Raw genomic sequence first — 25,858 nt, 5'->3', positions numbered from 1 at the left:
TAAATGTTGATTTTTTATAACTTAATATGACTTAATGTTAATTTTTTATGGTTTGATGTGGCTAAATGTTGATTTTTAATGACTTGATGTGGCTTAATCTTGATTTTTTATGATACAAGGTATATATAACTTACTAAATAATGTTAGAAAATAGGAAAAATAAAAAATACCACTTGTTCGCCTAGTTCGCCCTAAGGCGGGCGCCTTCTCGCCTAAGCGCTTAGACAACCCTCTACCGCCTTGGTTCGCCTTGGCGCCGTGACAACTATGGCTCTCACTATTACCCTTGTTCCCAGTTACTTGTTTTTGGATATAATGATTGACAACCCACAAAAATTTCTACATGACACTTTTGAAGAAGATAAAAGGAAAAATAAGTGGTTAATCGGAACTGATTGTGCACGCCCATTGAAATTGTTGGAAGGAGGGGGGGAGATTAACTAAACCTCTAAGAATGAGTATTAGTTCCTTGGAAAAATTTATAGTGATTAAGAGGAGAAGTTGGAAACCGAATCTGTTTTGGGGATTATTCCATTGTGAGTTGTACTTTCAATCCATAGTGATAGTGGTGTGGGTCCTCTTGAGGCAGATTGCTGGTGGTGGTTTATTGTGTTCTGTATATTTTTATCCATTGTACTACTATGTTTGCTCAACCAATAAAATTTGTTCATTCGAAGGAAAGAGCACAGGTTGGAAATTGTAGCTAGTTTACTCAAGTGACTTACGGTTATGGATGCCAAAACTTTGGGTGGTGGGACTGAAACAAAATTGGAGGTAGTCGTGGGCTTGTCTATGGAAAGAATTTCAAAGTTTTCTGAATACTTGTACAAAACCATATTGTTCAATCTAGAGAAGGAAATAAATTCAGATTTTGTAGACGATTCTGTCCAGGTCAGCTCACATGACTTACACCAAAGGTTCTCTTATTTGGGAATGTTGGGGACTACAATGTAATGGCCAATCAAGCCTTATGGAATCAATATGAACTTGAAGCCTTACCGATGGGAAGCGTGTTCTCAGTCAAGCCCTGAGGAATCAATATGGACTTGAAGCCTTACTGATGGGAAGTGTGTTCTCAATTAATACGGACTTGAAGCCTTCCTGATGGGAAGTGTGTTCTCACAACTGTTAGAAGGCAATTCCAATCATACCCTTGACGGTGAAAAGTTCCAATGGTGACCCGAATCCAAATGGTGTCAGTGTTTGCTCCAAGTATCTTGTTTAAAAGAAAAGAGGGGGACGGAGGACAATTCTTAACCAGCCAAGATTATCTGGATATCCCCCATCACTACTAAGATACCTCTTTCATGTGGTTGGTTGCCTTGGGTAAAAAAGCTAGCCATCTAATCTTTGAGAAAGGTAATGACAAGCATGTGTTTAATGTATTGGACGGGAGCCATGAATGAACATGTCTCGACTCATTCTAGTTTTGTATGCAAAATTTGGTCCTTTTTCTTTGGTCTATTTCATGACAATTTGGGGGTGTTGGGCGGGAGCAATCAATGGAAATATCTGGCTCACTACAGTTTGGCATGAACATGGTCCTTTTCTTCGGTCTATTTGGTGTCTGAGAATTCTTGCTGATGTACATCGTACGTGATAGACCAATGTGACAGAGAAAAGTGCAGTGCATTTTCTTCCGTTTTCTGTGTGTTGGAGCGGTTTGCTTGATTCTTGGTTGTTTCAAAATTTCAAAATTAGTCACAATTTTTTTGGTTCAGGAAGGATGCCTTTGATTTCCATCCTGCAATCTTGTACATGTGCAGCCACATATCATTGTACCTCATCACTAAGGGTTTCCCATTCTATATTTTAATGGAATCCACATTATATTTATCCAAAGGAAAGAAAATGGTCCCGAATGGATACAACAATCAAACTTTTTAAAATGTAATAAATGGCTACTTTTAAGGTGAGAACTTTAAAGTCCCTTCCAACTGTTTTATCATCTCTTGCCTCCTAATAATAGTTAAGCTATCCTCTTTTTCTGTATTTTCTGCATTTTCTGCATTTTCTTTTGAACTACTTTCTCTTTGTATTGGTCAATAATGTATTTCTAGTTCTAATCTTTCCACCAGACCGACTGCACATACTTGAGAACCTTTATTTGGATGTTTCTGCAGGGAATAATTTTGAACGAAAATGGTAAAGTTGGAGATGCAGAGAGGATGTTTATTCAGGTGAGTATCTGAATGTTGTCTTTTTGTATTTCCTTGTCAAAATAAAGACGATATATGCCATACATTTTTTAAACATAGCATCTTTATGAGAATTTTTCTATAAAACATAAGAAATGGTATATGTTATCCAATTTATAATGTCAGCTTTACATGTTTCCAGACATATTGCATCTGGCAATAAGTAGAAAAAAACATGTCCTCATGGGATAGGCTGTTGCACTTGAATTTATCTAGTAATAGTTTGGACTTCGGATATAATCTATTCGTGGGCCAGGATTAATTTTTTTGCCATTGTCAGAATAAGTGCTTGAAACTTGGCTGAAATACTGGAGAAATAAGAAGGAAAAAGGTCAAATACATGGTAAACCATATTATTTAGTTGGGGTACAAAATTTGATGTATGGCCAAACCACACAGTAAGAAAAGATGACATATGGATATGGCAGAAAAACCAAAGGCCTGTGGACAGAGGGTATCTCCATAGCTCAGGGAGAGTACTTTTTCCTGGTGTTATACGATTTTTAGATAGTATATACTTCATGAAAAGGAAAATTGTGTACCAGAAAACAGGGTACCACCCAAATCTAACCAGGAAGAAAACAGAGAGAAATATATGAAAGAAGAAAACCAGAAAGAACACAGATCTGGTAAAGAATCTTAGTCATTTAGGCTGTTTGACATATATTTAATCAAGAATGATGTACAATTCTCAATCTCCTGGAATTATCTGGTTCCTTTGAATTTAAGTAAATGTAAATGAGACTAGCAATCAGTTTTAGTGCTTATGTGCAGGCACGGTTCTTTGCACCTGAGAAAGCAAAGGGACTTGTTGATCGCTATTCAAGACAATGACCACTAAAGTAAGGGAATTGATTGGCTCAATTGATACAGAAATGTGGTCTGCAAGAATGTTCTGTGCTGCAAATAGGATGAAGAGTACTCAGCCTTTGTCATATTGTATATTTGTAATCAACCCATTTTGTGCCAGACCTTGTAGAAAGTTATTGGTATTAATGATGAACAAGTGTTTTGAGTTTGCAATTTTGGTATTCTGATTTGGTGTATTTGCCCTTCTTTTGGGGGTTCTTATTGGACTCTCAAGCAGTAAAATGGATAATGATTTAATCATAGTGTCTACATGTTGAGAAACGTGTAAACCTGGCTGATTCACTCAAAACCAGGAAAAAGTTTTGGATTTTGTGAGGGCTAGACAAGGGGTTCCACTCTCCTAGTCCTGTCCACCATTGTGAAACTAGAACTGATGGAGCTCCAAATCATTCAAATCTAGTTTAGATAATTTTAAAATTCCCAATAAACAAGTGGCTAACTTTTTTTTTTTTTTTTTTTTATGAATAAATACTGCATTAACAAAGGAAAAGAAAAGAAATACAAGGGGTGGGGGAGGCTAGAAAACAGTCGAGGAGGGGAACAAACCCAAGGGGAAGGGGACGGGAAGGGAAGAAAAAATACAAATTCGAAGGCTAGACTGAGTATGCACCCTAGGGAAACAAAAACATTAAGGGGTGGGGGAGAAGCGAAGATGATGTTACAAGGGAGATCCCAGAAAAAAACAATAAGTCTGTTCCTCGGGGAATCCCTCATTTGACATGGATGCAACCAAAAAATATTATACATACACTTTTCTTCTTTTCTTTTTTTTTTTTTTTTTTTTTTTTTTTGTTTATTTTTTATAGTAAAGGAATTTATTGAAAACCAACCTCATGGAGGGAAAATGTACCATGATCAAGATACAAGGCATGGTAAGCAAAAGGGGGTGGGTTAATATTCAATAGGGAGAAAAAAATGTTACCTTATTGGCGTTGGAATACGTCAGCACATGGGAGCATCTTCAGTGCATGGTGACAAGGGCACCATGGTCTTTTTGCTCCCTACCTTGCCTAGGCGTTATCCCTATTGGCCTATCCCATATTACAAAATGTTGGTGCCAAGAGCCTAAGGAAGTAAAAAAGGTCAGCGACTGTGTTGGCCTAATGATAAAGTACATACAAACTGCACCATTGTGAAGCTTTTGCACAGGGCAATGCAGATAGAATTAATCCCAGCAATTCTCCAAGGAAAAGTGAAAGAAGAACCCTTCATAATGTTCACTAGATTCATTTAATCACTCTCGATTTGGAGCTATCAATTTGGAGAGTTGTACGGATAGTGAATGCCTCAGCAACATAAGAATATGAAGTCCTAATGAATTCCAATAAAGGCTGATACACATGAGTCCTTGAAAACTCCTCTGATTCCAGAAAGCCCTGGAGCACCAAGGGAAGATCCATCAACGTTGATGTTAATAAATGGGGAAGGGGGATCCATGATATATAAAGAATAGTCATTATCTTGATCCAAAAATATGAGTAAATGAGGCTCTCGCTATTGCAGGGTCTAAGAGGAGCAAATGTATGCAACCTTACCCCCTGCTTCGCAAAAAATGTTGTTTAAAAGTTTTGAACTTGTGACCAACATGTTACAATAGTGCAACTTAACCATTGTACCCCTCTATTTACTTGGTTGGAAAAAAATTCAAGGGTTGAAAGTCTAGATTCCTTTCTTTCATTGGTCGTTGGAGCATGTAATATCCGTTCTCCAAGAACGTTTTATAATTATTGGTCAAGATTATTTGGATTACCTGGGCTGGGCATGTGACCAAGAAGGTGGAGTGGATGTTTACCAATTTTTTTGTAGTCAAGGCCATCCATAAAAAATGAAAATTCATTACATTGCTTGGGATTGTATGTATAAGCTGAAAAAGGAAAAGGTCCTAGTGTAAGGCATATTAAAGATATGACTGGCTATAATTTAAAGCAAGTTTGGTGGGTGGTCCCCAAAGAAGATTCTCTTTGGGTGAAGTGGATTCAACATAAATATCTAAAGATGGACTCCATTTGGAGTCTTGGACTATTCAAATGGCCATGGTGCTTCTACATTGCTTTGGCTAGATTCTAGACACCCTAATGAGTTCTTTCAATAGATTCGATAATAGCATCCGTTATGATACAAGCTCTGATAGATTGGCAGGAATGCAATCCATTCTCGTTGATGGAAGATGGACCCTTGGTCTTCCCATTCCACTGGAACTTAGTTTGGTCTAAGGGCAACTTGATAAAGTCAGCAGACAATGATTTAGGGGAGGATTCTATCATTTAGTCAGCTTTGATATTCATCTGGTTTATTTTTGCTAAACTAGCCTGGAACCTTGCGAGGAGTCATACGGAAGTGGAATGAAGAGCCTTTGATATGGTTCAAGACTTGTTTTTCCAGGCACTAAGATATTAGATTTTTTTCAAAAAAAATACTCCAACCACAATGGTTGGAGATCCCCTGCACCCACCCACCTCCCTCTTCCGCAATTGCCCGATCTTGCCCATACAACTCCTTAATTCCCCTACAACTCTCCGACGATACCCCCTCCCTCGCCCACTATGTTGACACCTCCCACCGTTACCCACCCCTATGAACCACCCCAACCCTTCCACCCCATCTAAATCTTCCCTCCCCTCCCGATACCCTCTCTACACCTCTACAAACGCCCTCATTCGCTCCACCTTTGCACCTCTACAGCTCACCTTCCCCATCCACCCTGCGTAAATCTCCTCTTCCCTCCCTACCCAGCTCTACACTTCTTTAATTACCTCACCCAACCCCACCTTGGCACCAATGCAGCCCCTTCCCCACCCACACTGTTTGCATCTCCCTCCCTTTCCCCCCCTTTGAAATTACTCAACCCTGCCCACCCCGTCTAAATTTCCCTCCCCACCCCCCACCTGTGCAATACTTATCCCCCATCCCACTCCTTTTTCTACCCCAGCTTACAAGGCGATGCATCACCTATCAAAAAGAGCGAGAGATGAGTTGCCTAAGGCGATGCCCTTTGAACCTACTCAACTCTCACCCATGCAATAATGGAGCCTATGATGAGTGGATTTTTTTTTTTTTTTCCTGAAAAAAATAACCTTTTTGTGGCAATAGAAAAACTTCCACTGTAGGTGGATTTTAGTGGCGGTTTCTTGTTTCCACTTATAAATGTGGACTTATGGCAATAGCTTAAACCACCACCTTGGCCATCTGATTGTGAAGCAGCACAAGAGCAGGAGAATGAAAGATTGGCCATCTTTGTTGCATTCTTAATCTCTGGTTGTTCAATCAAACCATAATAGAGACTCCCATATGAAGAGATTGACATTTCCATTGCAAGAGAAGAAACAACAACTAGAGCCCAACACAGGTCTCCCTTGTCAACAAAAAAAAATCTCACTTCCGCATCATCTGATGCAATCTATGACATGTTAGGTGCTAACTACAAAGAGCCAAATTCTCAGCTCAAATCCAATGGGCAAAATACCTTAATTGAGGAGAGCTCCATATTTCCACGGCAACCTTTTAAAAAAAGCGAGACCACTTGCAATAGCGTGGATGAAACTTTCAAGAAAAAAAAAAAATCAAAAGGTGAACATGAGAGACAACCTCTTCATAAAGGGGAACTATTTGATTTGGAATGATAGCATTGATGTTGATATTCTTTTCACCTGCAGGGATTTCATAGACCTTCAACTTTCAATTCTAGAATCTGGGCCAAGGTGGCGTCTAACTTGTGTCTATGCCCCTACCCCTAACACCCCCCCCCCCCCAAAAATAATAAAAAAAATAAATGAAAAAGAAAAAGCTATGAAATGATTTGCAAAATATAACTAATAATATGACTAATCAACCTTAGTTTGTTTGGGTCATTCTCTTTTCTTTTCTTTTCTTTCTTTCTTTCTTTTTTTTTTTTTTTTTTTTTTTTTTTTTTTTTTTTTTTTTTTTTTTTTTTTTTTCTCATGAGAAGATGGGAGGTTGTACCAAGAGCCAAGCTGAGATCAACCGTTTCAAGAGCTTTATTGATTCCCATCATCTGATTGATTTGGGATACAATGGTCTAATAAAATTCACATAGTCAAATAGAAGTCAAGGCGATAAGCTGGTCATGGAAAGATTGGATAGAGCATTTAGCAGTAGCAATTAGAGATTAATCTTTCCTAAAGCTAAGATTTTCAATACTCTTATGTGGCCTAGAGACCCCTCTTGCAGGAAGCTTTAAGCCATCAGGTTCCACTATGTATAAGCTCAGCAAGAAAATTATAAAGCCAGCACTCTCTCAAAACATTAGAATAAATGAAAATGGCACAAATGAAAATCTCTACAAATTCCTTCCAACGAAGTTAAAAAATGCAGTTTTTCAAATCAACCCTTCAGGTAAGTTCTAGCATAGCTTATGGAATATTATCGGTAATTATCTTGTCAAAGTTATTCAATCTTTTTTCAGATTTGGTTTTTTTTTATTGAAAATTTGAAACCCCTTAGTTAGACATTTATCTCTTTGATCCCTAAAGGGAGGGATCCTAAATCTGTTGGTGAGTATAGGCTCATTTTCAGAACAAAAGCAGCTTATAAGGCTATTTAAAAAATTCGACTCAATAAACTCATTGACTATACTCAGAGTGCTTTCATTAAGGAAAGATCAATTAATGACAATGTCCTTATTGTGCATGAAGCTTTTCACTGGCAGAAGCATTATGCTTCGCTCAATCTTGTTATGAGAAAAAGCTTTTGATTGAGTGGATTGATCTTTTCTCAAAGGTGTTCCTAATAAGCTCGGCTATTGTGAGAAATGGATTAATTTAATTATGCAATGTGTAACTACTACTAAATAATCAATTTTCATCAATAGGGCCCCAAAAGGTTTTATTTCCCTTATCTGAGGTAAAAGGCAAGCTAACCCCATCTATCCTTTCCTTTTTCTCATATGTGAGAATGTTTTTGCTCTCATGCTCTCCAAGGCCTTAGTTGAAGGTGATATAGAAGGCACCCGTATGAGAAAATTTTATTCCTGTACAAAGTTTTCCTTCAAACGGTGGCTGAACGATAGAAAGATCAAGATGAGACCCTCCTCTCTTCCCCCACTATAGTCTATGGTTGCAATGAGCCACAATGGATGGATTTTTATTCTCATTCACCATCACCTTAGGAAAACTCAGTCCAATATTCATAGCTAGTAGTAAAACTTTAAAAGATACTTGCAATGAGGCGAAAACTGTTTTGCACTATCCTCTCCTAGACATTCCATCATTTTGGGCCATGTTGATAGATAATGACATATCCAACCATATAATAAAGAGGATATCTACACATTGGTCATGTGTCAACATTTTCACATTCAAGTACAATCAAATGCCATTCCATTTATATTTATGGACACTTTTAATTGCTCTGATCATTACCATGCACCATCATATAATCTACATCGGTCTGTTTTGCCCCTTGCCAAACTCTTTTTGGGCTGAATCTTGACATGGTTTAAAATACTCTGATCAGGACTATGCCTGTCCCCAACTTTGACCCTCATCTGATTTGCCAAATAACATACTTTTAAGGTCATTTAAGAAAAGCTTTGTAAACAAATTAGGTAGGAAAGCTTGCCAGCTGGCAAGCCATGCCCAGACTAACTGATTTCAACATTACCATATTAATACATAAAAAAAATATGAAAACATTGCCAAATCAAGGGCCAAGTCGTGGACATCTCAGCATCCTAATTAATTCGGGTTCATTTTTTTTTTTTGGATGAAAAGGTTCACATCATTACCATTAAATAAATCATGGGAAATATGTAAACCATAATTTATAAACCAACTCACCGCGTGCACTGATTTACTGCTGTTTTTTTAAGAACATCAATTTAATGCTCTTAAAAAGTGCTCAAAAAAATCATTTTTGTTTCCAGACTTCAAGCACAGTATCCCTCAAATCTGAATAATAAGAGGAAAAAGTATCTCCACAGTAGGCCAACAGTTGAATTAAGCCATCAAATTCAAACAGTTAGTAATTCTCAATCCACCAAATCAAATGACCAAATCATCACTTCACATGATAGTGAAAACTGTGAGCATGGAGTCTATCCAATGTTGGAAGCCTTCATCCTAAGTGGTACTAAACATGAAAAGCTGTGGGAAAGGTTTTCAGGGTGCTCACCTGCATTCCTTACCTAGGTGGCCTCTTCCCATGTTTTAGTTATTTCGGAGCAGTGATGGGTTTGCCTAATAGATTTCCGCCTCCGCTTCAGTACTATTGAACGTCTCCTCCCTCCCAAACACCATTTACAGTGCAAAATATATGAAATCCATCAGAGTTGAGCAAGATCTCATCCCCATACAAGATGGCAATACATTCAAATGAAATCAGCATTGCTTACAGCTTCAGCAAACATAGCCCCAAGAATAGTGTCCATATGCACAAGAATATGTGTGTGTGTGTGTGTGTGTGCGTGTGTGTGTGTGTGTGTGAGAGAGAGAGAGAGAGAGATGTTTACTTCATAGTAACAAAACCGTTAAATCATTTATGATGTCATTAACACATGAGAAGTAACGTGATATCATTAGGGTAGATATTTCAAGAGGAGAAATTACTAGTTTAAGAAATGAAGTATATCACAATATCATTTTCACTCATTCTTCTTCTTCAGCCTCTTCCAGCCAACTAACAAATGACTCCAACGCCTTCACAAAGGTTTGCCTGTAACAAGTCCCACATAAAGATTCTATGAAATGCTTAGATTACAATTACATAGTAAATAAATCAATTCTCCAAAGAAACTGAAAATATAGAACGCAGGCAGGAATAATGCTCTGATGACTAGAAGAGTTGTAAATGAAACCAGTCAGGTATAGCCTACTCGAAAGTAGGTCAGTATTTATTTGGGACACACTGAGTGTACGGTAAAAGTATGAATATTGTGACCTTGTGGTCAAGCGGTCGAAATAGCCTCTCGACATTCTCGGGGTTAAGGCTACATAGTTCTCACCCCCACCCCCCGGAACCTCGCACATGCGGGAGCCCCGTGCAGCAGGTATGCCCTTTTTTACTCAGTGGAGTGTGGGCATTAGGCAATTATGTTCATATCGACCAGAAATTATCAATTGGACAAAATGAGACCAGCTCAAGCTGCAACCCCACCAATGAAGGAGACAAATAATTGCAAAACTAAATCATTTGGCCGAGGATGACAATATCAATTTACAAACCTGCCCTTTGGGTTTGTTCCTTTGCGGAACCAGAGGAGAATGGTATCTTCTGCAAGCACATCCTGTTCATATAGAGACCTCACAATTTCCGGGAATAACTTCATTAATTTTGCATCCTCATAGCATTGGATCTGAACTTTGTACATGAGTTCAAGCTCCAGCTTCCCATTGGTACAGAAAGTGTTTAAAAGTTCTGCCCATGTTTTCACCTGTGCAGAAGGAAACACTATGGTCAACAAATTCAAACCACCAAGAAATATCTATAATCCAAATGGCACCCGACTAAGTCAAAACATGGCCAAGTTGACCACTATGATCACCTTGGAGACCAAGTCGAGTGCCAAATTGTAAAAACTAGGCGACTGCATGCCTTTCCGGTTCTGAATCGCCTTGGTATCGAGGCAACATCAGAATTTCGTCCGGCCATTTGCAAAAGATTTTCAACAGCCAAATCACCATCAATATCTTAAAATCAATGCAAATGTGTCATTGCTTGAGTTGGTGGATTGTTCATTCACTTGGTTGGGTTCCCATTAGCTATTTCTGACATTTATTTACTGCAGCAATACTAGTGAGATGCCCAGAAAAAGGGGGGGGGGTATTCGCACCATGGCTTGCACTTTCATCTCTGAATAGAACCTGCATTTTATATTCCTTGGGTTTCCTCTATAGGTTTCCTGTATGACGAAGGATGCAAGAAAATGTACACCCCTATTCATATATGATTTATATTCCTTTCTCATAGTCATGTATGGTTAAAAAAAGTTGATTTCTGTCCTCCAATAATTACCAAATACAAATCTCAATGAGGAATGACAAGGTCTTCTACCAAAAGATAATCCTCTTTTCCTTTTTAAAACAAGAGAAAATTTATTAGTAAAGTAAAAAGAAAGAAGCTAATCCCAACAATGACAACAACCAGCCTAAGACTTGAATCACCACCAACAGCAACCCTAAAAGCCAACAGAGAAAAGAGTCAAAACATATACCAAATTAGGACTCAAAAAACAGGACTACTTCACCCCTAACAATGTGAAGCAATCCAAGTAGTAGATAGCAGATCATCCCAAAGTGATCCTCACCTTCACCCAGCCTCAACTGAGGCTTACCTCCACTAACATCTACCGTCCCACTCCTCAATACTCCAAATTTAGAACACATGGAATTGGTACATTTAAGTGAAAACTCACTTAGCCAAACTGCATTGCATAGCAGATTAACATCATGTTGCCACTTATCTTATTGAAAAATGAATAAATAAATAAATAAAAAGGAAGTAAAATTTCATGGGCTTGTGGTTCTGATTCTTTTCAAGCACTTCAAGATCTCTAGAAAGGACAACATGTTAATCATTGTGAACCAGGTAGAATAAAAAAGGTTACACACAAAAACTATAACAACAGCCAGATTTAGTATCTAATCAATGATGAAACCACTTGATTTAACCAGAAAATAAAAAAATAAAAAAATAAAACCAAAACAAAACAAAACAAAAACAAAAACAAAAACAAAATCAAAATCAAAAAAATAATAATAATAAGAAAAGAAAAGTAGCAGTGATGCAAAACAAACAATAAGAAAGTATGCTATACACACCTGCCGGAGAGCTGCATTAGCATTCTGCTGCTGGTTTTTCCCAGACCACTGAACGGCATCCATTATAACATCCCACAAAAGGCGTACAACTTCAATGTCAGGTAAATTAGCGTCCTTAAGACGTTGCTTCACAGTTTCTATGACTTCAGATATTTCAGTCTCCTCGGCTATCTGATTTGTCAGTGCGGACTTCATCTCCTTGAGTTTAACCTCAAACATCTTCTTCTCATTATATTGAACCAAATTCAGCAATCCTGCCTTGCTGATCATCAGAGAGACATAAGCTTCAACACAACATTCAAAGAGCTCAAAAGGAAAAAGTTACAAGAAAGTATAACAAATTGGAAGGCAACTTATGTTTGCACATCCTAGTATTTACAGGAAAAGAAATGCACTAAGATCCAAAAAAGAAGATTTGGAATGTCGACTACTTATGTTTTCAAGATACACTGAATATTGCAACCTCATTTACCCGCTCTTTTCATACTAGCAAACAAATATGAAAATAATAATCACCTTTATGAAATAATGCAAATTAAAAGATTTATATTCTCGTTGAGTTAAAAAAGATATGTATATCAACGTCTAAAACAATGAACTATATCCTAAAAAAGAACATTAAAAAAATAAATAAATAAATAAAGAGCTTCAGTGGGTCCACAAAGCAACATGCAACAGAGTTCTTAACAATAACCTAAATTCCTGTCTAGAATTAGCCACAAATAAACAGACAGGAAACTCAACCAACCACAAATGCATGACCGTTTCTTCACAAGAAAATTCTATAACAGAGATATCATCGATTTCATATCATTCATTGGTCCTGACAGTTTGTCAGAAACATTGCCTCTCTGCTATAAGAAAAAAATGCCAAAGATCTCATATGACAACAAGAAGATGACTACGGCCATATAAGTACCATATAACAAAGATCATGTGCATTTTCAGAAAATTAAAACGCAAGGTATTTCTATTTAAAGGAACCCACGTGAAATGCTCAGAAAAACCTTCAGAAGTGCGCTTGGATGATGGGAAAAAGTCAAGGAGATTGTCCTCCATCTTCCCACGCTTCAAAAGTGAAATCAGATCATCAAGGCTGTTATCAACCAGATATTCCAAAAAGAAGTCAGTTATGAATGAAAGGACTAGCCCCTTGGCAACAAGATTATCCTTGAGCAGTGGTTGTAATACAGACTCCGGCGGAAGCCCAGATAGCTTCTGGGAGAATGTAAGGGCTGTAAAAATTGCAAGCTTCTTCCTTTCATTCTCCTCAAAAAGCTCCAATGACTGCAGGAATTTCCTCATAACATTTTCAAGATTCTTTATTAGGAAAGGCCTGCGGCGCAGAATCTTCTGTATGTAGAGAACAAATGGCAAAATAGCTTCACGTTTTGGTTCACAATCTATAACAGAAAAAGTGTGGCGCTCCCCCTCATCAGGCTTTGTTGTACCAGGTTGGGTGCGCCCTCCCGTGAAGACAACCTGCAATTGTACAATAACTAAGATCAGTTCATCTTACGACAAACAATAACAATAACTGAAAGCTGACTGGCAAGCAGTTAAATGTGTAAAATCAATATATAAATTACTCTACACTATCATCATAATTTTTTAAAACTTGCACAGTTCATATCTTCAAATAAAGGAAGAACAAAGAGCTTATAGAGTCATTACGAATCTAAAGATCACAAAATTGAAGAATGAGATCTTCAAAAATGGAACCGCACAGTTCACATCTAACGACCCTATCTCTAAAGAGGCTTATGCACTGAACCCGCTAGGGGATGGGGCACTTCAAAAAAATGGATTGCGAGTATGTCTACTAATTCAGAATGAAGAGAATCATTACGCATGTTATATACAATATACAAAGATCTACAAAATATTATCATATCAAGGAAGATAGATGTAGAACGTTCTGAAGGGCATCTTCTGCACCCTAGGTGGTAGAAAAGAGACCAGAGCTACAACCCAACCATCATGAACAACCAAAAGGCATTAAAACATCAAAGGAGAGGACTATACTAAACCAGAATCTCTCCTGGACACACAAATAAAATAGGAGAATATACCTACCACGAACAGACCAAGCTAACATGATGTGGTTGAACAGGTTCAAAAGGATGTGGCCCAGATGGGACCTCGCCTTGCAATGGGTCCCACACAAAAGTAAAGAGAGTTAATTTTTATGATGAATGGATGAATTAAAAGGGTTATATGTTGCTTCGCTGTTTTTTATCATGTTTCTCTTAACGGGTATTTTTTAATTGTCTGGTAAATCTGTCTTGCCCAATTTATGTAGCCTAATAGGCTAATACTTACATTCTTATATGGGTTAGTTAATGTTGGCATCCGCTAAGTTTCGCTTAGTTTTGTGATCACGCCTAAATATTGAAGCTTCTCATTTGACCTCTGAGACAAGAGTGAAAAGTCCATCACTGATCTTCCTTTGACCTTTGATTGAGGTAAAAGATACCTTTTGCAAGGAAGGTCCATGTCAATGAATAGAAGAAGGAAGTGCAATAAAGCTTAAATTCTGAAGATGCGTTTTATAATGTGCATGAAATTTTTCCAGAATTTTCACTTCCAAAAGAAAAAATTGGTGGAGAATCAAGAACCATGCTTTAGGCAACAAAACAGCATGTTCATTCAACATCTGAAAATTAGCACCTACTGAGAAATGTTATCAAAAAATCCAGAGTGAAAGAATTTCTCAAGGCAACATGATACTTATAGTCAGAAATCTTCAGAATCGTCAGGATGCGGTAATGTTAGAAATATCAACACTATTGGGTAAAGAAGATGAGAAGGCGAAGGCGAGGGTCATCTATATTTGGTTGACAGGTCAGATCTAGCACTTGGATTACTAAAGCGGGTGCTCAAGTTGGTGGCTATGTGTCCATGGTTCTCCAGCAAGTTTTGTGTTTAGAGTTGTCACCCCCAAGTCCCAACTGCTGCTTTCTGAGCTTCTTGTGGATGTTGATCTCTTGTTCTTTTGGCATTTCTTTAGCGATCACAAATTGCTTTCTCCAACCCCACCACAATCTTTTGTGGCTCTGTATTCTATGTCCTCATTGAGTTATACTATATTTTGTTCCACCAGAAAGAGCAAGTTGATTAAAATGAGTGAAATTGGATACGGAAAAGGGACAACTCCAAAAGAAACATAAATAAAATACTATGCATTTGCAATGAAAACATTGAAAAGTTATGAGTTCACAGTCCCCAAAATCAAGTATCATCAGTGATATGCCAGTGTTGAACATGAGAAGCAAAATTTAATTTGTAAAACAAGGATACAACTGAGCTAAGGGAGAGATGAGGTTGTTGTCTTGTGGGTTTTAAATTGTTGCTTAGTAACTGCAAATTGTTATGTGCTTTCTCCTTTTACCACTGTTTTGGTTTTGATTTGGTTCTGTATTTTCTGCCCCTCCCCCCTAAAGGGCTCATCTCCCTACAAATGGTATTCTACCAAAAGTTTTGGTCCAATTAAAAATTCATAAAATCAACTAAATCAATAGTGCACATCACTTTATCCTTTCCCCCACTTCCCTTGGCATGAGTTAGTGCAGACAGGTTCACAACATCAGATTAATACATGCATAGATTCACTATAAAGTATACAGTGATAATCCCATATCATCAGAACATTAACTCTTCCTTCTCCCATGTAGCTACAGGTTCAGGTTGAGATAGCAGCTAATCAGTGGTACCCAGATGGGAAAAAAACCCTCCCCCTCCCCCTTTTGTGTGTGTGTGTGTGTGTGTGTGTGTGTGTTGTGTGTGTTTGGGGGAGGGGGGGGTGGGTGGGCAACTTTGTGTGTGTGTGTGTGTTGGGGGGGGTGGGCAACTGTGTCAAAATCTGGCTAACCCAACCCCTTGACAACCAGCTTACTAAAGATTTTCATCATTAGTAAGGAGGGCTGCCTTATTGATGCAGGACCATAGGAAGCACCCAGATAAGTCTCGCTTCTGCTTATCTACGGTACTTATTAGTTAGTATATCGATAGTAGGGTTCTCTGGACCTGAATTACATTTTTTTTTCTTTTCTTTTGGTGAGAGGCCTGAATAAGTTATTAGGCGAATAAATAAAATAGGCTTGCAGATACAATTAAGATTCGAAATGTACAATTTTAGTGGCCATTATGAATCTGAATTTTTTTAGAAGCAATGTAAAGTGTATGTAGGCATTAAGATTCGAAATATGAATTTTAGTGGCCATTATGAATCTGAATTTTTTTAGAAGCAATGTAAAGTGTATGTAGGCATCAGTCTAAGCATCTTCCAGCAGCCCTTGTAGCTCGTGAAAGCGAACCAAATCTAGCTTTGACTTGTCCAGTTAAGCTCCTTAGTTTTGTTCAGTATTCTGTATGACTCTGTCAATCTCTGCTGGTTATGTGTTTTGCCTGATACTATTATTATCATTTGCTGCTAATTTGTCTTATTTCCAACTTAATGGAAAAAATTAGATTTGACTGCAACATTTGTGTTGTTCCCATATTACCCTTCATCACTTCCCTTCTCATCTAATCCGCACAAAGCGGAAATGCAAAATAAGGTAGAAAATGAAGGAGAGTTTTGTAACAAAATAAGAACCACACACACACAAAAACAAACATACATACATACTGAAATAAAGCCATTGGAAGAGGGGGAAGAGCAGTTAAAAAATGAGTCATTGGAAGAGCCATTGAAATAAAGCCATTGGAAGAGGAAGAAAGTGAAGTGGGCATTAAAAGCTTATGATTGCATGGGAACAATAATGGCTAGTGACATCATGGCTACATCATCATTATCCCCCACTTCGAAAGAACTCATCCTCAAGTTCAAAATAGTCATCATTTTCCTAAACGCTAAATTGATGTGAGCACTAAAGGTTTACTCAATCTACAGGAGCGGAGAAATGATTCTTGGCAACCTTCTCCATCATTGATTTCGCTTCTTATTTTTGGATCAATTTCTAGACCTGCTCACCATAATAATTAGAAGTTGCTCTGATACCAAATTGATAGAGCTCAAAGTGGAAATGCAACATAAGGTTAGAAAATGAAGGATAACTTTATTACAAAATAAGGAACCAAGTACAAGATAACAAAGGTCTATTGGGGACTCCCTCACCACCAGAGGACTTCAAACTCATAACGGAACAAACCATAGCACACCCACAAGTTCCAAAATATAAATTATCAACTCTACAATCTACAAGTCGAAAGATCGAAAGATTTTATATAAAGGATGGGAGAGAACTGTTGGAATAAAGCTGCTGAAATAAAATCCCTGGTAACCATTGTAATAGAACCATAGGAAGAGAGGCAGAAGTGGAATGGGCATTAAATGTTTGTGATGTCATGGGAAGTTGGGAACATTAATGGCTAGTGACAACATGGTGCATCATCATCCTCTTTCCAAAATAATGTAGATCATCCAAACTCTACCACCTTTTAAAAGTGATGATGACGGCTGACCTTACGTTTAAGATCACATCAACAAACACTCCCCTACTCAGCCTGTATTCTGTCCCAATTCTAAGATTTTAAAATAATCAATAGCACTTATCACCACACAAAAGCATGACTCCAAATTTTACACAAATTCCATATACATGATTAAAGCCCTCATTAATGTTTAAGACTAATTCATCAAAAAAAAAAAAAAAAAATGTTTAAGACCAACCTTGGAATGTTTCAAGTACTAGAGAAGAGAAGTGTTTCAAGTAAATATGTGGACATAATTAAAAATACATATGATGGTGTGTTGGCTAGCATAAAAATTGTGGGGGTTCAAGGTAGTGAATTCCCAATTACAATTTCAAGAATTAGCTTTAAATCATATTGTTTTGGTGGATGAGACAAAAACAGGGATTAACGCCAAGTTGGAGTTATGGAGATCAACCTCGGAATCAAAAGGTTTCAAGATAAGTCAACAAAGATGGAGTATATGGTGTAAAACTTTAGTTACAAAAGGAAAAATAATGAGATGATGAAATTTGATGAGAGAGATTCCGCAAAATGATTATTTTAGGTACTGGAGCTCAATCATAAATAAATAAGGTGATAAAGAGGAGGATGTTCCACAAATAATTAAAATATGATGGATGAAGTGGAAAGATGCATCCGGAGTATTGTGTGATCGATGTATTCCTTTAAGACTTACAAGAAAAATCTATAAGACAGTCATACGATCGGCTATGATGTATGGTGCAGAATGCTAAGTAGTTAAGAAGCATCGTGTAGATAAACTCAATGTAGCAGAGATGGGGATGTTGAGATGGATGAGTAGTAAAACTAGGAACGATAAAATAAAAAATGATCATATTACAGCTGATTGGGAATAGCTCCAACACATGATAAGCTACGAAAAAGTTGTTTGAGATGACATGGCCATGTTAAACAGAGGCTTTTGGATGCTCAAGGACGGAGAAGTGATCTGATTTACATTGCATGAACTAAAAGAGCTAGGGACAGACCTAAAATGACCTTATCAGTACAAGTGGTGAGGAAAGACATGCATAGCATAAGCCTTGTATAAATAATGGAATCAAATAAAGATGATTGGAGAGCAAGGATCCATGTAGCTGACCCCATTTAATTGGGATAAGGCTGAATTGTTAGTGAGGTTTAAGAGCAATTACTCTTACCTAATTCACTTCAATGACTAAAACCTAATTATCAGTAGAAAATACTTCCAACTCATTGTTGAATTACACTGATTCCTCGCCAAGGTCATTTTCAATTATTTCGTTCGATTTATGTGTCTATATTCAGGTTGAGATATTTTAGTAAGTCTGCTAGTATTAAATAAATTTTCTTGTCCATCTACAATGAGAAGCAGCTATAAGCAATATACACCAAAATGATGCACACAATGAACCCAACTCGTCTAAGTTGGAAGTTTCTCAAATTTCCCAGATCCCCAATTAACAGTATTACAGGAAAAAAAAAAAAAGAGTATATGATAAACTGGATGGGGAAAAAATTATCATGGTTTATCTAGAATACTTGCCTCGAAAAAGGTGTCACCATATCTAGAGAAGTTCAGGTCTGCAGATTCAATGCTCTTAGCAGTAAGTTCCTGTAGTCACAAACACCTGGTCAGTCATACCAAGATAACAGAATCATTAAAATAATGAAAGGCAAATAATGGTCAATACAGGAGCACAAAAAAAAAAAAAATTCCAACTGCATAACTTACCAGATCACCAGCATTTTCCAGATATATCTGGACCACTGCATCTGCAAATGCTGCAGGGTCCAGAGGTTCTGCTATATTCCGTTTGCGGGTCTTAATCCGCGTGCCACTGAAGTTAAAGGTAGGAAACAAAATTAACAAACGCATCATCAGCAGAATACAGAAATACACAATTAGGCTTGTGATAAATTAAATTAAGTATGACAGGTCTGACAGGAAAAATATGCCACCAGAATCTATTCACAAGTATCATTTCACTATTATGGATCTATACACAATTAAATATGTCTCCCCTCAACTCTTGAGAAAACGTGTGTGTGTGGGTGTGTGTGTGTGCACATGAGATATCTCACCCAAAAAAATACAAAAACAAATTTGGTTACTATTTACCAAGGCCAAAAACAAAAATAAAACAAAATTTTCCTCTAAGAGAAGCACATTCTAGATGCATCAACTATAAAACCACTTGACAACACAAAGTTGGTACATTTTCTGGTGCATTATCTGTCCATCGGATGGATTTATAACATAAAATTTCTTTCACATATATTAGAACTCTACATACAAGTAGTGAGGGACCTCAAAAAAATAACCACAATCACAAAAACATAATACAACAACAAAAACTCAGCCTTTTCCCAACTGAATGGGGTCGGCTACATGGATCTGTCAGAAAAGGGGAAAAGAAAGAAGAGGCAATGTAACACCACCGGGCCATCCCTCCTAAACACAATCAGCAACATGGATCTTTGCCCTCCAAACAGCTCTATTTGATGTCATACTGTTGTCAATGATGTCATACTGTCAAGACTTAGCTTCTGCATGTCATTCCGTACCAACTCACCAATAGTCATTTTAGGTCTGCCCCTAGCTCTCTTTTGTCCTTCCCACTAGATCCGATTACTCCCCCATATTAGAGCATCCCAAGGCCTCCTTTGGACATGTCCATACCACCTTAAGCGGGATTCTTGCAGCTTGTCCTGAATCGGGATCACTCCCAACTCAGCTCTAACCTTGTCATTCCTCACTCTCTCTCTCTCTCCTAGTTTTGCCACACATCCATCTCAACATCTGCATCTCTGCTACGCTCAACTTATCTATGTTACGCTTCTTGACTGCCCAACATTCTGCCCCATATAACATAGTCAATCTTATGACAGCCCTATAGAATTTCCCTTTAAGCTTGAGGAATCCGCCAATTGCACAACACTCCAGAAGCACTTCTCCACTTCATCGATCATGTTTTAATTTTGTGCGAGACATCGTCATCTAACTCGCCATCCTTATTAATAATTGGCCTCAAATATTTAAAACAGTCGCTTTGTCGAATCTCTCCTCAAGTTTCACCACTTCAGTATCAATCCCGGAACTACTAAAGTTACACCCCATATATTGTCTTTGTTCTACTTATCTTAAGACCTCTTGGTTCTAAGGTAGATCTCCACAACTTCAACTTATTATTAACCCCTGCCAATGTCTCATCCACTAATAAAACGATATCATCAGCAAAAAGCATACACCACGGGACCTCTCCTTGGATGTTCTTAGTTAAGTCATCCATGATAAGCGTAAACAGATAAAGACTTAGAGCGGATCCTAGATTCAATCCAATAGTAATTGGGAACTCACTACTATGATCTCCTATAGATCTCACACTAGAAAACAACCCCTCATACATGTATTTAATTATGTCCACGCACATACTAGACACTCCTATCTTCTCTAATGCATTCCAAGTTAGCTCTCAGGGGACTCTGTCATAGGCCTATTTTAGATCGATGAAGATTATATGTAGATCCTTCTTATAGGTTCTTGATTTCTCCATAAGCTTCTTTAAAGGTAAATTGCTTTTGTCGTAGATCTCCCAGGCATAAAACAAAATTGGTTTCTCGAGACCCTAGATTCACTTAAGCGGACTTTGATGACATCCTCCCATAATTTCACAGTATGATTCCTCAGTTTTATGCCTCTATAGTTATTGCACTATCGCCTTTATTTTTGTAAATTGAGAATACAACAGTTCTCCTCCATTCATCAGGCGTCTTTCTAGTGTTCATTATCTTGTTAAAACAAATTGGTTAGCTAGGCAACCCCACACACTCCCAAACCCTTCCACACTTCAATTGATATCTCATCTAGGTCTGGTGTCTTACCAACTTTCATCTTTCTCAGGGCATCTTTAACCTCAGTCGCTCCTATCTTTCGGACATATCTATGATGCCTATTGTTATAAAGAGTACACTCATTAATCCTCCGTGTGTTGTCTCCATTCAATACACAAAAACATAATATGTATATACAAAATTAAATTTTGCAATTGATGGCTATCCAGCTATGTGGAAAAGACTAACAATTCCGCTCTTTTTGTCTTTTTACTTCCTTGCATTTTCTTCCCAACCTAATAAATAATTAAGGATATGTAGCTTTTCTATCTCTATCTAACAAACTTCTCCTAAGATTAACTACTGAATAATATTCCATTTTTTTAGTGAAAAAACAATTGAATCAAACTCAAACAAACCGAATATCTCAGAAATTAATTTTAGATGATAAATAATCCATTCTCCCTATTGTGTTTCCTAGTTGTTAACCACTTTGAAGAAACACCTCCCAAATCTTCACAATCTATTCTGCTCTTTCAAACTGTCAAACAAGAAAATAAATCAATATCCAATTAATGATGACTTCCGGACTCTACAAATCTATTCCTGATCCTACATAAGGGATTATAATATCCTTCAATCGTGGCCATTAACAAGAAGAGCTACATTCGCAACTTCAAATCCTCCAACACCCGCTGATTTTGCAGGAAAAACAATCTCAATATTTTAATTCATCCATCTTCAATTTTTGAATTAGCCTGTCTACACACAAAGATTCTTCAGAAGAATTTATCATCCACTGTCATCCAATTTGCCACTAGTTATGGTCATATATTTGCAATGCCCAAAAATAGTAACCTTCTTAAATATACCCAAATAATAGACAACACATACTTAGTTTTATTATACAGTGCATGAACCCATGGTCAACGCTCCCTAAAATTTGAGTAGCATAATACTTGATCATAATGAATTTCAGAGGAAACACATCATTGGAGTGAATAACTCCACCAAGTAGTAGTGATTTTGGTGTGCCCTGCTCCAATAATTCAACCACAATTTTTTATAGAATCCTGCTTCAGAAACCTAATGAAAGTCTTAGAAATGAAACATACCACCACTGAAACCACCATGCAGAGAACTAACATTCTTTGAATATAAAAATCAAAGGTTTAGTTTAGATAAAACAAAAAAATAAATAAAATAACGAGCTGAATTTCCATTTAGTGTTCCAACAGAAGAGACACTTTCCTTGTGAGGGAGTTTTAACCTTTCATATAAGACTTATCAAGGTAGCATGAAATGACACATCAAATGCCCTCCTATTTGACTTTTATTTTCCTTGAACAAATTACATTTGACTATTCAAGTATTACAATACTGCTGTCCACTCTGTATAGAAACTTTGCAGCAGCACTGACATTATTTTCTTTAGGTCTTTGAGGTAAGAATATTTGATCCCTGGCTCCCAAGGTACAATATAAGATTTTGACCATTGAAGCAGCCAAGGGCATTGGTAGCACTGACATTATCATTCATTATACCTAGCAGTAAATTGAATTGTTCTCCCAATCCTTTTATTTCCTGTGAAGTATTAGAAATGCTAGAAAGAAAAAAGCTATGTGAACCAGAGAATAATAATAATGAGAGAAAAAATCAAATCACTAATACAGCAGGCAGAGCAGTTTACAAATGAAAATGCTAATTATCAGAATTGCGCATCCCAGTAAGCATCTATTAGCCACATATTAAGACTAAATATCAGAACCTCGATGAAGATATACTAAAATGAATCAGAAAACTAACACACTGGCCATAGACCTTGAATTCACTGGTAGTGACAGAAAATTTTCTCAAACTACATAATTAAAATTCCAATAACCATTTTTAATAATTTAGGCAAGAAATGAAGCAGAAACAAAGCATACAGTTACATGACTGGAATAAAGAAACGAAGCAAGAAAGATAGCGTACCCAAGAGTGGGTCTCTCCTTCGAGCTGCACAGAGAAACAAACAATTACAAAAACATTAATAGACGTTAAAAAGTTTGAAATTCCATGTGCTTTTATTGAATAAAAACAAATCCAAAACATAGAAAAATGAAATAATCGAACCAACAGATAAATTTAAAAGCGATAATTAGCCAACCCACAAGATAATTTTTTTTTTTAAGCCGTTAATTCATTAACTAGAATAAGAGAGAGTAAAGGACCAAAAAAAAGATAAACAAACAAACGAATCTATAAAGTGATTCTATAAAAATCAAATCTTTCACGCTAGAACCAACTGAATAAAAGCAGAAACCCGTTACTAAACATAAACAGGTAAAAGATTCACCAAAGCGTCAAATCTAAGCAAACAATCAAGAAAACGGAAAACCCAGATCAGCAACAAGAAGAACAAGGAAAGAAAGAAAGAAACAATCACAACCATAACCCCTCCCCCACCCCACCCCCCCAAAAAAAAGAAGCAATCATTTTAATCGGTCCCCCCAAACACAGTCGAAGACAAGAAAGATCTCATCTTGTTGCTTTTCCTTCACAAAACCCGTCAAGAACAAGGGATCTGCTAATTAATCCAGTTGAAATAAGCCACAAATCAGACTCAGAAACATATCATTAACCGAAACTAGAATACAAATCGAAAGAAGACATCATAGATCAAGATCCAGCAACTATTACCTCATAAACCAAGACCGAGAGATATCAAAGGAGACAGTAACTACGTTAAGAGTAACGAACCAACGAGGCGAGAGAGAGAGAGAGAGAGAGAGAGAGAGAGAGAAAAGAGAGAGCTTCGATGGACGAGAACAGGAGCAGAGATATTTTTATTTATTTATATTTGTATTTATAGAAAGAAAAAGTGGTGAATTTTTTACTATGGTTTATGTGGCTAATTTTTATTAATAAAAATGATTAAAGAAAGAAGAATTATCTTTTTCGATTCTTTAGTTATTTGTAGTCGAAAAATTAGGAAGCAGAGAGAGAGAGAGAGCGACTGAACTGAAAAAGCTCAAAGTCGGCGGAAAATGAGATTCGAGGCAAATTGAGATTTGAGATGCGTTTTCCATTTAATCTGCAGTTATTTACGCTTCACTTTGAAAACTTAAGTCCCACTTGGCCTTTATCATCACTTTTGCCTGCAAAATGACGGTATTGTAATATTTATTTATTTTTTCTTCTTTTAATTTTTAATGCAGACTGACAAAAGAATGTCATTAGTTTAAAATTTCAGGAAGACTACCTTCTAAGAGTGTCAATGGCCCAATCTTATGGTCTTTTAACCACTGTTACTAAAAACGCATTTAAAACTTCGTTTGAAATGTCTTTTCAGTTTTTACTATTTAAAACATGTTTTATCATATGTTTTCCAAAGATACTTAAAAAATAGCAAACTTCAAACATTTCTGTTCCAAACACGTTTAAAACACGTTATAGTTTTTATGGCGATTTTTTAGACTTGATTTTTTAACATAATGTCTACTTAATTGATCATATATCTCTCTCTCAAACTCTGATCGACCTGATTCTTTCACCATTTTGAAGCTAACACAATATTTCTCATGATATGCCTTCAACTCAAATTCAATTCACGGACCCCGAAATTGAGCTATAAACTAACATATTTGCTGAAAAATCTTTCTAAAGTGATGACTCCTAATTCTAATTGATCATATATCACTTCGAGAGTTTGTTGACATATTGACAACAATGAACAACACCATAACTTAGTCCATAATTTAGTCACATTGCTCAACAAGACTTTGGGCATGTGTGGTATATGAATTTAGAATTAGTGTTGGATGATATTCAATGGTATGTCTTAAAACTTATAATGAAACATGGGATGTATAGGCATTAATATTAGATATTGTAGTTGTTTTGAACACTAGATGCAGATATTCATATAATAATTTATTAATTTATATGAGTATATTACCCTTTTTTTAGTCCCGTTTATTTGAAATTTACATGTTTAAAACTCGTACTTACTGTTTTTCAATTTTTACCGTTCTCTAATTTTTTGACCGTTTATTTGACCATATCATTAGAAAAATTTTACTGTGTAAAACCCGTATTGTCCGTTTTCCTTTTTTTGCATTCTCGTTTTCGCTAACAATGCTCTTAACTCCGGTCTATTAGTTGAACTCTAAGTCGGGTTGAGATATCTCAGCATAGTCAAGCTCAGTCTAACATAGCTTGGCCCTGATTGTGCAAGTTGGGTTGGGTTGGGTTGGCCCTGATTGACCATGTAACCCCTATATAATGCCACTTGGATGGGAAGGGGAAAGAGTTAGAGAGAGGGAAACACCATTCACCCACCCATTACATTATTTCAAGAAAAACATGAATTCGTATCGGAAGTACTTCTAGAGCTTAATTAAGCAGGTTCATCATTACATCAAGATCAAAAGAAGAAAATAAGGTCCCTAACTTAGCACTATTAGAAAATTCCCATAAACACATCATAGTCTGATTAGAATCTTTGCTCTTATACACATAAGGAATGGATCTGAATTTGGAGAATATTTTCCAAAAAGTAGATACTGAAAGAACTGACCATGAGCTGTTAGAAGGCTATGGAATAAGCTGAAGTAAACTCTAGCATGAGAACCAAACTTTACCAATATTCCAACCCTTGGAGGCTGTCAATCTTAAACTTTGTAGGATGCCAAAAGCTTCTGTCTCTATCAAAGTTGTGGTTGTTGAATTCCCCACTCTGAG

The 25,858-nt window shown here is 37.0% G+C and overlaps 2 protein-coding genes across 3 annotated transcripts in view; one reads left to right on the top strand and one right to left on the bottom strand.

Moving 5' to 3' along the window:
- LOC122067282 overlaps window positions 1-3,221 on the top strand; it is a 132,809-nt gene extending 129,588 nt beyond the window's left edge. For both annotated transcript variants that reach the window (XM_042631115.1, XM_042631116.1), the window contains exons 15-16: window positions 2,124-2,180; window positions 2,973-3,221. In XM_042631115.1, coding sequence (XP_042487049.1) covers window positions 2,124-2,180; window positions 2,973-3,032 — 117 coding nt within the window. In that variant the 3' untranslated portion in view covers window positions 3,033-3,221. The remainder of the gene's footprint in view (window positions 1-2,123; window positions 2,181-2,972) is intronic.
- Window positions 3,222-9,529: 6,308 nt separating this feature from the next.
- LOC122067283 (basic leucine zipper and W2 domain-containing protein 2-like) lies at window positions 9,530-24,087 on the bottom strand. Its single transcript, XM_042631117.1, has 8 exons — window positions 23,816-24,087; window positions 23,108-23,131; window positions 19,035-19,140; window positions 18,846-18,914; window positions 12,831-13,324; window positions 11,843-12,104; window positions 10,247-10,455; window positions 9,530-9,737 (listed from the first exon to the last, which is right to left on the bottom strand). The coding sequence occupies exons 1-8, from the start codon at window positions 23,818-23,820 to the stop codon at window positions 9,671-9,673; spliced, it is 1,236 nt and encodes a 411-aa protein (XP_042487051.1). The 5' UTR covers window positions 23,821-24,087; the 3' UTR covers window positions 9,530-9,670.
- Window positions 24,088-25,858: the final 1,771 nt, after the last annotated feature.

The sequence above is a fragment of the Macadamia integrifolia genome, unplaced genomic scaffold (genome assembly GCF_013358625.1).
Source record: "Macadamia integrifolia cultivar HAES 741 unplaced genomic scaffold, SCU_Mint_v3 scaffold281, whole genome shotgun sequence".
Taxonomy (NCBI): domain Eukaryota; kingdom Viridiplantae; phylum Streptophyta; class Magnoliopsida; order Proteales; family Proteaceae; genus Macadamia; species Macadamia integrifolia.
Note: the sequence above shows the minus strand (reverse complement) of the source record. Positions and strands in the feature narration are given on the sequence as shown.